This window comes from Solanum verrucosum, unplaced genomic scaffold (assembly GCF_900185275.1).
Source record: "Solanum verrucosum unplaced genomic scaffold, falcon-dt-bn FXZP01000205.1, whole genome shotgun sequence".
NCBI lineage: Eukaryota > Viridiplantae > Streptophyta > Magnoliopsida > Solanales > Solanaceae > Solanum > Solanum verrucosum.
The window spans coordinates 3,542,772-3,556,311 of NW_026019950.1; the positions used below are offsets into that span (position 1 = coordinate 3,542,772).

Consider the following 13,540-nt stretch of genomic DNA (forward strand, 5'->3'; position numbering starts at 1 on the left):
TCAGCGCAAGTTGAATCCAAAATGGCTTATTTTGGCTTGACACGGAGTTTAAAAAAATATTTGAATCATGTGATCTAAAAGAAAAGATATGTCGAATCATGAATGTATCAAAATGACCTTTTAATTTTGTGGTCTTAAAATGTCATGTAGAAAGTTGAAATTAAAGAATTGCTAAAAAGGAAAAGGGTCATGTTTATTTTAAATGAATTAAAAAAGAAAATAGCTCAAATAAATTGAAACATAGAGAATATAAAATTTTGACGGATTGTTGTAATTTGTTGTGTAAAAATTTAACCAATACGTTTTTTGTTTCCAAGTTGGTCCAAATCAACTTCGAATTGCTCCCAAATTTGATATGCAACCTTCTCATATAAATCACAACAACTCTTCAATTATTAGATTCAATCTAAATCTTCAAAAATACATAAATGTCTTCAATATTCAACAAAAAAAATTGTTAGAGTTATCTTATCAATATTATAATTCATTACTATTTAGTATCTAAACTCCTAGGTTTTTTTCCCTTATATATATGATGATGCGATCTCCTTTTGTATTACTATTAATTGTGTAACAAGTAACTATATCGAGACGATTGGTTAACAACAAAAACAAAAGTAACCCTAACTTAAAAAGAAACCACAAACTGAAGAAATTTATGTATTTTTGAATGAAGAAGGTAAGGTAAGGTAATAGGCTAATTGCTAGCTTGTTTATTTATTGATAAGCATACATTAATTTACATGGAGCGATAGAAGGATATATCCCCCACTTTATTTAGAAAGCTGCAAGCTAGCCAGCTAATTAGCATTCTACGCCTTGATGAACACAAATGGAATAAAGTCCTTATCGTCATCGACAGTCACCAGACGAGGATATCCATTTTTAAAGTTGCCGCCGATATTTTTGCACCCAAGATGAGAGGGACAATGCAGTAACTTGTATACATTTTTGGAACCTCCTGGTGTCACCAAGTCAGTTTTCCTAATCTTGAAGATGTCGTTTTCATTTCCTACCTTACCACCAGTTACCACCAACCCTTCATCATTAACTTTCCAAACAGTTTGGTCAACACACAACTTTGTTGTTTTAACAAAGAATTTGATATAAACACCAGTCATTACACGCACCACATCACCATAATCCGACTCCGACTTACGAACGAACACGACGGGCGTGCCTTCTCCCAAAAATTGGGGAATCGACATGTGCTGCAACACGGCGTTTGGGCATTGAAGGTTTCCAATATTGTACAAGTATACGGCTCCGGCCCCGATGAGAGGATTGTTAATAATGTACCTCTCACCAATCCTCAGCGGATGGCCGTTTTGGTCATAAACTTCAGGGAGTACAAGATTATCATCATCATGACAAGTTGTGGGGAGGACAATTGGATTCTCAGAACTGAAAGATCGAGCAAAGGCAACCAAAGAGAGGGTACTTGAAAGCAAGAGGAAACTCAAAATATTAATCGACTTCATCTTTCTTTGTGTGTTTTGCTTGCTATGAGTCTATGTCCAATTTATAGACCTGCTAAGGGCATTTTTGACAAACAAAAAATGAATACCTACTACCGCCTTAGACACTTCAAATAAATTTTATTCATTTTAAATACTAACTAATATCAACCTTCAATATTAAGTCACTCTAACACCTTTTCTTTTTTTTACTATCAACAAAAATATATAGTACATAATATGTGTTACACTCAAGTATCAAATTAAATAAAGACATTTCTTATTTATCTCCAAAATAAATTTTGAGTAAAAATAAAAAATGGCCAATAATTCAATTTGTAGGATATTTATTATTTAATTTGGCTTCAACTAGAGTAGTTGGTAAAATTAATAAATATTACTTGAGAATATTGTCCATTGTGCTTAAAGAACTCTTGAAACTTGACATCCGATGGAGAACCATTCATGAGATTATTGCACTAATAAAATTAAGGCATTAACAAATGAATAAAGATAAACTTATATGCTTTGATTATAAAAGTAGTCTAATATTATTTGTTTGTAAAAATTGGATGCAGTTAAACATGGTTATTAAAGAATCACTATCGACCGTATCCACCAGATCCTATCATTGAACGAATGGCTTGTGAAGATATGATTTATTAAACATCTTAATTTTTCAATAAAATATTTATTTTTTCAAAATAAGTACTTTTGATCTCATAACAATAATGCGGTTTTTAGCCATGGTAATAGTTAGACGGGTTGGGTTATCTATAGAAAAGTTAAATGTATAAAACAAACCAAATTCAAATTAAACCTATTAATTAGTGATTGAGACGTAATTATTTTTTATATGTACATTGTGAATCACACGTACTAAATGATCCCATAAATCTTAATCGTATTTTGGATAAAATCCACTTGTCCGCTTAGAGATTTAACGATTTTGGATGTATATGATATTTTCCCTCCGAACACCTTATCTTCACTCTCACTTCTCATAGTCATGTCCACCTTCACCACCTCACACTTTTACTTTTATTATTGTGTGTTCTAATATATTTGTCTAGATTATATATAAATATTTTTAAAATAATATTTTTTATTTACCTACTAAACACATATGAATTTTATTTTCTTGAGAAACATCTTTCAAAAAAAATATTTTCTTTCTTAACGAATATACCCTAAACAATCACAAATGTTAATATCAACATTTTGATTTTAATTGAGTTGAAATGTTTAGAAAGAAAAAACAAAGCAGAAATGAAAACTATTAGGTATACAAAAGTACAAAATAGTTAACCAAACAACAATAATTGAGATACCAAAAATGCAAATAATCTTCTAGTCTTGATTTTGTGCTGAAAGTTTTTAGATAACTTTTATATGTACTTCAGTCATTTTGTCTTGGTTTTACTAACCTTAGTTAAAAATGTTTAAAGTTAATTAGTCTTGGCAACAAGGTAAAAGTTCTATAAAATGCGTGAAATTTTGCCTTTATCTAATTTACAACTTCAATAAAAATTGTCTGAATTTTTTTTTATGATGACCTTCACAAAGGCACACCTTACACAAAAATGTTTATAGGTCTAAGTTTTAAATTGTAAAATTTCTGCTCCATATTAGTTGTTCATCTTTTAAAAAAATAATTTACCCATAATTTTTTTAAAAAAAAAACTTTACAAACTTATTTACATTTTTTTTAAAAAAAAAAATTATTATAAGGTTAAAAAGAAAAAATAATAATTAATTCTCTCTTGATTTTATAAATTGACAAATAATTTGAGAAAAATATTTTTAAAATATGAACGACTAATATTGAATGAACACTAATCATCAAAGAAATTAAAGAATAGCCAAATTTTCCGTTCTTATCAACTCTACTTGGAGTTGCACTGTTGCAGGCCAATAATGGATATATATTATATACTAATGTGCCGATGGGACCATTATTAGACCAAAGTTAAAACATGATAATGAAGTACGATGGCTAATTAGTTTTTTTCCCAGTTGCAGTAGGCCTAATTAATATATCGATATCTCTTTAAATTTGGAACACATTTAATTTAGGTACTAGAATCAGGATATGTAACATTTGAACACATTAACAATCAATAAAGTGATCCTATTACAATAGTAAAGTAGAAAGGTGTTTTTAAAGCTATCAATAGTTCGAAAACAAAATTAAATTCAGAAGTGTTTTCAATATTTTTGGCTATCATCTATTCTCAACTTTTAAATTTGAGAGTTCATAAATAATATATGTGCTCTCAGTTTTTAAATTCGTTCAACTTCACCATTATTAACATTGTGAAATTAATTCAATGTCAATTGACCGTACTATGGACAAACCCTAAATTACATAAATTGAAACAAAAGATTATACAATTAAATTAATTTAGTACTAAAAATAGCGTAAAAATTGAGGGCTGAAACTAACGAACATGGTTAATTAAATTGAGGAACATCGTATCTTTTTGGCCTAAAATATATTTGAATACTATACTAATATATATCCACCATTGAAGATAAATACCAACAGGCTAACAATCAAGTTATTTTCATTTTTGTCATGTAATCTTAGCTTGTTAAAGCCAAAAATGAATATTAACATATTAATTATTACTAAAAATTAATTTCATTTTTGTCATGTAATCAAGTTATTTTCATTTTTGCTGTGGTAATGTTGATGTTCTCTAATCTAATACAAGACATCCTTGGTAGACCCCCCATTGCAAACTCGACCGCTAATTTTTTTTGTTAGATAAATAAAAAAATCTGACTATTTAGTTGAGATGTTAAATCATCCAACTTTAAATTTATCTAAAATGCAGTACCTTTTTTTACAAAAATACAATGTATTTTAGTCGGTTATTTTTTTTTAAAAAAATTATGCCTTTTGAGTTATCAAAATAGGATTTCTATTAACCGTAAGCTTAATTTGATAACGCAAAAAAATTTAAAATAAATAAATTGTATATTGTAAGTAATGCACATTTCAACACATGTATGCATATTAGGGGTGAAGCTATATAGTTCTTATGACACTTGTTTAAACTTGATTTTCTAAAAGAATGTTTGGATGTGTTGTTTGTTTAAATATAATGTTTATTTGATGATTAGTTAAATTAAATTTATACTATTAAATTTATTGTTAGGTAATAACGTGATTTTTTATTTTGTGTAATGGTTGATTTAGTATGAATGTATGGTCATAATATTATTATTTTTTTCATTTTGTTTTACTTACTATTTAATAATTGTATTTTATTATTTACTTTTTTTTATATAGTAAATCTACTCCGTACTCTATTTTTCTGGTGTGTTTATCTTTTTTATTTTTTTGACATTATATAATTATCGAAAAAGATACAATTTAATATAACATAATATAATATATTATAAAATGACATGTAACAACCATCCAAACAAAGTATAAATATATAGTTTCATCAAAAATTGTAGTGATAAAGTGGTAAATTTCGTAGTGAGGTTTAGATTCGAATTATAACAACGAAGTCACTTTTTAATAAATAATATTTTATACCTTTAACATGAGTTTTTTAAAAAAAATTGAACTCAGATTACGGAATCTCAATACGAATATTGAGCCTAAAAAGTACTCTATAAAAGAAGTGCATAAATAAATAGTCCATTTAATGGCAAATTTTATCCTTTTGTCAATACAAAAAAGTCCATGAATATTCTTTTCCAATATTTGGTATTGCATTTTAGTTCTAAATTAAACACCTTTTACCTGATTTGATTACAAATATATAATAAATTACTTGAATCATCAAAGAAGAATTTGCACATTAATTAATCAGAACCGACAGACTTTTTTTTTTTTTTGGTTTCCCACCCGGTGTCCGGAGTCCACATTGGAGCTCCGACTAAATCTGGATCGCGCTCTGCAGGGCCCATTCGGGGGTGGCGCTCCCAACAAAATTTTCTCCATACCCAGGGCTCGAATCCGAGACCTCTAGTTAAGGGTGAAGCACTCCCACCAGTGCACCACCAACCATGACTTAGGGGTGTACAAAACCGAATCGAAAACCGAATCAAACCGCAAATCGAGTCAAACCGGAAAAAGAACTCGACTAGTGGTTTGGCTTGACTTGATTTGGTATTGGAAAAAAAACCCGACTATATTTGGGTTGGTTTGGTTTCAACTAAAAAACAAACAACCCGAGACCAAACCAACCCGACATTATATATATAATTTTAAAATTTTATTTTATACGTAAAAATATTTACTTTGATAGAATTTTTAAATATTTCTTATACTTTTTCATAGTTTTTATCTTTTAATATATTATTTCATGATTGAAAGTTAGAATTCTTAATGACCCAAAAAAGATTATAGTCCATAGATATTGATAATTATAATAAAGCTTAAATCAAAATCAAATTAATACTAACGCAAAAAGAAAATCAATTCAACACTAAGAATGACAATAATATTGAATATTTGTTCTTTAGTTTTACATACGTTAAGACAATTAAAATACATAATCTAATTTTAATTTCCTTTAATATTTAGTCATGTAACTAATACTTATTAAATTTATTTTAGCATGATGTAGTACTTTTAAATTATGATCATACGACTTATTAATTTGCAATATTTGTTTTACGCGATTTCATTATTATTATTTTTTTTGAATATTTTAGTGTCATTAATCATATCATATTTTGTGTTATTTTCTTAAGAAACACTCAGATAGTTTTATTTTGATAGGACTAAAGAAATATTTGAAGTACAAGTAAATTATACGTTTGTACGAATACTTTACCGGAAAAACCCGAAAAAACCCGAGGTTGAAAAACCCAAGTTTTATTGGTTTGGTTTGGTTTATAAATTTAAAATATCCGACACAAATGGTTTGGTTTGATATTTTAAAAATCCGAACCAACCCGATCATGTACACCCATAGATATGGATCTTGTTCCATAATTAGTAGTTATAATAACTACTATAACATTTATATATTTAATTAAGCCAAATAAATATAATCTTTTCTGATTTTTTTTTTTAAAAAAATAGTCTTGCGCCTTGTAAGGCTCATGGCGGTTGAGCCTTACAAGGCTAAAAGTTGTTGTGCCTTGTAAGGCTCATGGGTTTTTGCGCCTTGCGGCGGAAACCCTGGTTTAAACGCCGTTACAAATTGTTGCCCTTTTGGTTTCATAAATAATTCAGTTGCCCTTTTGAAATTTTCAAAAAAAATTGTTACCCTTTTGATTACTTAAATCTTGTTATCCTTGAATTTTTCTAGCACTTAAAGTTTTGGTTTCTTATTTTTTTTTATTTCTTTCAATGTATTAAGTTTCTTTTTATTTCATTCTGATTATCTTTGTTGTGGTTAAAACTTAAAAATAGTTAAATGAATTCATGTATTTGAAACATAATGACATGTTTTTCTCATATATTATTGGGGAAAAAAAATTCATACCGAATAAATTAAATTATTATTATTTTAATCGAGTAACTTGAACTTAATGATGATTGTGTTTTGATTGTATTTGCATTAGTAATGAAACAACTTGGTGATATCGAAGAAACAGAGTGATTGATTGAAAACATATATAATAAAAATAATATATCCTCGGGGATATTGGAAAATTGTTATACAAATGAATTTCTACAACAACAATAAACAATGAAACTTCTAGTTCAATTGAATATACGATAAAATTAACTCCTTGTCAAAGCAACATATAATACACATTTGTATTCATTACAATAGTATTTTTTGAGCTTTTTGTTTTTTCCATCCTTAAACCTAATTTAAGTGTACTGGGTATGTCTAATCAAAATTAATATGCAATTTATCCATGAAATACATATCACGTAATCAATAACAGTGCATATTACAACTTGGACTTAGTCGTAACTCCAATGCAAACTGATCAATAATGAATACTAATGTCGTGACGGTACTGGATGGGATTATCATAAGTAATTAATACGTAGCACTTATTAATTACTAAAACTTATTTGTTTGAAAGCAGAAAACTAGCTTTTTTATTCATCATAAGCATTAATATTACATAGAAGCATGATCCACATTATTTTAGAAAGCGATCGAGGTAGGTTATAATATAATAAGCATAGATAATTAACTAACTATGCATCATTCTTCTTTACTTTGGTGAAGCCAAATGGATAAGGCTTGTTATTGAGAGCCAGACGGGCGTATCCCTTATTTTCGTATAGCCCGACATCTGCACAATCAAATTGGCATGTTGGACAAATATATTGACTAGGACAATACCTTAACTTGTAAGAATGAGGTATCCCTGTCTCATATTTCTCAATCTTGAACCAGTTCTCTATGTTATTAGGTCCTGGAAATCCTAAGGTACCACCAGTTATAACAAACCTAAGTGGTGAATGCGTCGGCCCTACGATGGAATAACCAACTTTCCAAACAGTTTCGTTAACACATGACTTAGTTGAAGAAGAAGAAGTTGAGAACTTTATACTAACATCTTGGTTTTCAGAAACGAAATGACTTCCAAATTTCATAGTATAAAACAACACAGGTGTGTTGTTATCAAATTCACCAGAACTGTCCTGCACAACGCCATTTGGGCATTTGGTGTTTCCAAGATTAGCTAAGTATACGCTTCCACCGCCATAGGGAATACTGATAATGGAGTACTCCTCGTCTATCTTGAGTGGTTCGCCCTCCATGTCCAGCACAGCATGGGATACATCATTCCCATTATTAGAAAATTCATGAGAAAAGGCAACCAAACTTGAAACCAACAGGAAACTCAATATATTACTAATACACTTCTTCATCTTAAATTTGTTTGTGTGTTTTACTTGCTATGACTCTATCTCCAATTTATAGAGCTGCTAAGGGCATTTTTGACAAACAAAAAATGACCTTTCATTTTAGGTTATAATCACCTAAAGAAAATAAGTACATAACATTTTTTTTTTTTTAACAAATAAATAATGATCACCCTCCCCCCCCCCCCCCCCCCCCCACTGTCAAAGTTAGCGTCAAACAACTATATATATATTTTTTATTATTTTTTTTTCTTGTAAATTCCAAACTCAACTTAAAAATAATAATTAAATATTCCATTGCAAAACTACATAAAGTTCCCAGTTTTATTTTCTCAATTTTTATTGTGGTAAAAAAGTTGAGAAATTAATATTGTCAATTTAATTTTTGTAGTTAAAGAAATTTTATGATTTCGTGGATAGTCATAAGTTCGAACTTTTGTAGCTATTACTAGATATTAGCCCTGACTAGCTGTTAAATTCATAGCTAAAATTTAGTAGTAAAGTTCCCATTTTTATTTTCTCAACTTCAATTATATAGTAATGAAGTTGAGAAATAACGGTCACATTAATTTTTATAGCTAAGAAAGTTAATGAAATTGTGGATAGTCATGAAACTCGAATTTTTGTAGCTTTTACAAGATCATCCTTAAAAGTTCTTTTTTATTAAATTTGAAAGAACTTAAAATAAGTTATTCAAACATATTCTAACTTATAATATTTTAATTTATGATGCTTATAATTAAATTCTAACTTATAATATTTTAATTTATACATCATAAGTTAAAGCTAAATTAAATAGGCTCTTGGTTAACTATATACTAGTACAAGGTGTCCGTGATAGCACGTGCCAATATCTTAATATTTTTTATTTTAATTTATATGATATAAATAGAATTTAGAAAGTTGATTAAATTTTAATGTGATTTTTAGATATTTAAGTTGTTAATTACTTTTTGTTTGCGCAAATTTACTGTGAAGAGTTTCATTAAGATGTCCATAATTAATGTACTTTTGGTCATCGGTTGTTGATTTTTCACTCAAAGTAGTTACAAGATATAAACAAATATTACCGACGTTCAAAATAATCAAAGTCATAGCTAAAACGGATTTTCCATAAAGCAATAACTAAAGAATATGAATTTAAAACTAAAAGTCATAGCTACAACAGATTTCATAATTTCGAAAAAATTATACACTAATTAAATTAAAGTAGAATAAAAGAAGTAATTTTTTTTGAAATATTTTTTCGAAACACACTGAAGCATGCACGTCTTCTTGAATTTACAACTAAAATTCATAGCTAAAACGGATTCCATAATTTCAAAAAAATTATACCCTAATTATATTAAAGTAGAACAAAAGAAATAAATTTTTAATTTTTTTTAAAAAGAACGCTGAAGAAGGCATGTTGATGGAGACGAAACTAAAATTCATAGCTAAAACAGATTCCATAATTTCGAAAAATACACTAATTAAATTAAAGTAGAACAAAATAAATAAATTTTTAAGTTTTTTTAAAAAAAATACGTTGAAGCAGGCACATCGACGGATACAAAAAAATTATACAGTAATTAAATTAAAGTAAAATAAAAAAAATAATTTTTAAATTTTTTTTTTAAAAAAATACACTGAAGCAGATACGTCAACGAAGACATGCTTACTTCAGCATCAACGATAAAAAAATGCACTAAAATAAATACATCAACAAAGACGTACCTGCTTCAGCACAAACTATCTTTTATATAATAAGAGAATACATTATGATGTTGTATTGTAGAGCCTAAATTGGACCCCTTATATGAATAATAATTGATCCCAGGAGCACCTCGTACCAAAACATAAATAAAGTGATCTTTTCGTACGGAATATAATATTTGTGGCTCTACATATATATTCTTGGTGAAATTATTTATTTTGTACTAGGCACATTTATTGTCAGTCTGTGAGACCCTCTTTGGCTGCCATTTGTATATTATGGGACCCACTATTTCAATTTCTTATTTTTGTCCTCCTCCAATTTTAATCTTTTCTCTTACTTTTTCTTTCTCATCACACATTGTCTTCTTCTTTTTTCAACTTCTTTTACTCTTAACGTATTTTTAATGTAAATTCAATGAGAAACTTTGGATTTAAAAATAAATGGGCGAAAAATTATTTAAGGAAAAATTTGAATTCATTTTTTTGGATGAGTTTGAAGAAATTAACAATAGTGAAACTACAAAATAATCGAATTCTCACCAACAAAGTATATATTCATATAGTCAACTAATTGAACTACTAAAATTTAATCGACCTTAGTTATTACACTTAAATATGCAATCTAATTTTAATTGTTTAAATTTTGGTCATAATTTATTTTTTGACGTTTCAATCTTAATTATTAATTTTTATTTTATTTTATAACCACTTAATATATCTGAATACTTAATATTTATAATAATATGTTAATGATATTAAGCATCCAATTATATTTCTTATTTTTATATTTGTTAAATTATTTATTTACTTGGCATCTCTACGATAATATATTATTGCTAAACAAAAATTAATAGAAATAAAAAGTCAACCAAGTGAATTTATGAAAACACGAAATAATAGTAATATTAATACTTTTATTTTGCACTAAGAGGTAGGATTAAAAAAAAAAAAAAAGACCTGTAGGAATGTTGGTAAAAAAAAGGGTGCAGAAATAAAAGAAAAAAGATGTTTTGCAAAGAAAAAAAAATCTAACGAAGAACAAACTAAAATTTGAGAAAATGGAAGAGTGAGAAAAAAAATGTGACAACGAAAGGGACCCACAAATATACTTATCAAAAAGAAATTGTGCCCTCATACAAATAATCTTCATATTTTAATTATATATTTATATTCACCATTCAGTACCGATAACAGGCTAACGATAGCACAAATAATGAATATTCGGGAGATTATCCCATAACTAAAACGTGTCAATGAAGTACAATGACAAATATTACTTTATGTGGGTTTTCTTCAAAAAAATAATAATTCATTCTTTAAGGGTGGTTTGACCCTGCGATATGAAATCAAGATATAGAATCATGATATAGTATTATAATATGAAATTATGAGATGAAATTAAAGTTTTATTTGGATATGCGATACGAAATTTTAGTATTATATAATTTCTCATACTCATAAGAATCTAATAAGTTGTAAAACTATTAAAATAACCTCAATTGTTTTTTCAATCTTACCAAATAAACAAAAATTTATAAAATCGCATAATAAATTATTACAAAGCTATTTGTTTCCCACTTAAGTAATTGTTTCATCAAACTTTAATTCAATAAAAAAATTGAACATAAATTGTAGTGAACAAGTCTTTAATATAATCCTCTCACATAATACGGACAATCTCCTCACGTTGAACTTGCATTTTTCGATCATGTGACCGAGAAGACAAACCAGCATTGTTACTTTGAGCCATTTTTTTGGTCAATATCATCCATAACTATATTTTCATGATCATAGACCATAAATATTTCATTACTCCTTTTTGCAAATAATTATGTAACATTGCACAAGCTATGACAATTTTCACTTGTGTGTTAATATCATAATGATTCATGCCTTGTTTCAGTATTTTGAATCTATTTTTCCAAGCTCCAAAAGTCTGTGGGGTTGTTTTAACAAAATATAAATTTGTGGATCAATTTTTGTGTTTAAAAAATCTCAAATCATGATATGGAATTCCCATATAATTCCATATCATGATTTTTGGAGAACATGGTATTCCATCTCATGATATGAAATCAGCGTGAAATCGCATGTCCAAACGCTGATTTCATCTCACGATTCTATATCATGATATGGTATCGCATGGCCAAACACCTACTTATTAATTGAGAAGGAGTTTGAGTTGCACGAGATTTGTTTATGTATTTTATAGGGAAAATGGTCAAAAAAGTTTCTTTTAATTTTGATTTATTAGTTGATTATGTCATTACCGTTAAAATGAAGTTATCCATGCCGTTATTAATTTCATCATTTATGTTCTTCAATTGGATGAAAAGCCCCAAATAATTTAAAATTACCCAATTTTAACCCGACCCGATCCGACCCACCTAATAATATAACCCATTTTGTTCATCTTCATTTTTGTACCCTCCCCTTTTTCTCCATTTCCTCCTCCACGCCGGAAATCACCAAACCCCCTATCTCTTCTGATCTCTTTCACCACCATACAACACCCAACTAGTCACCGTAAACCACCGCAAAATGAAACCCAGATCACCAAATCCAACCAAACCCTCTACTTGACTAACTAGTATTAACTAATACTCATTTTAAGTTTACTTTAAAGACCCACTTTCATATATGAAATGGTTTATTATCTTGATTTATAAAGATTAATTTTTTTTTGATGTTTTACTTTGGTAAATACATAAGGGTTTTAAAATAGTAAATGGGAGGTGGGGCATCTTAAAAGGTTGAATCTATCAATAGCCTCTTAAGATTGACATGAAATTTTCACTTAGATATTTTAAATAAGTTTTATTCATTTTAAATACCTAATATCAAGCATAATATGGGTTACACTGAATAACATGTAAAATATCAAATTAAATAAAAATATTTATTATTTGTCTCCAAAATAATTCTTAAATAATAAGTTTTGAGTAAAAATAAAAAAAAGAATGGCCAATAAATCAATTTGTAGGATTTATTATTTAATTTGGCTTCAACTAGTGTAATTGGTAAAATTAATAAATATTACCTGAGAATATTGTCCATTGTGCTTAAAGGACTCTTGAAACTTGACATCAGGTGGAGAATTAGGGATGTACATGGCCGGGTTGATTCGGGTTTTTCAAATATCAAACTAAACCATTTGTGTTGGATTTTTAAATTTATAAATCAAACCAAATCAATAAAACTCGAATTTTTCAACCTCGGATTTTTTTGAATTTTTTCAGGTTTTTCGGTTTTTCGGGTTGTTTCGGATTTTTCCGGTAAAATATTCATACAAACAGATAATTTACTTGTATTTCAAATAGTTCTTTAGTCCTACCAAAATACAATTATCTAAGATGCTTCTTAAAAATATAACACAATATGATATGATTAATGACACTAAAATATCCAACAAAAATAATAATAATGAAATCGCGTAAAACAAATATTGCAAATTAACAACTCATAATGAAAATGATCATAATTTAAAAGTACTAAATCATGCTAAAATTAAGTTTAATAAGTATTAGTTACATGACTAAATATTAAAGAAAATTAAAATTAGATTATGTATTTTAAT

At 27.9% G+C, this 13,540-nt stretch overlaps 1 protein-coding gene across 1 annotated transcript in view; it reads right to left on the reverse strand.

Annotated features, from left to right (window-relative positions):
- Positions 1–685: 685 nt before the first annotated feature.
- LOC125813981 (cysteine protease inhibitor 1-like) overlaps positions 686–13,540 on the reverse strand; it is a 128,955-nt gene continuing 116,100 nt past the window's right edge. The window contains exon 2 of the mRNA XM_049493460.1: positions 686–958. Coding sequence (XP_049349417.1) covers positions 813–958 — 146 coding nt within the window. The 3' untranslated portion in view covers positions 686–812. The remainder of the gene's footprint in view (positions 959–13,540) is intronic.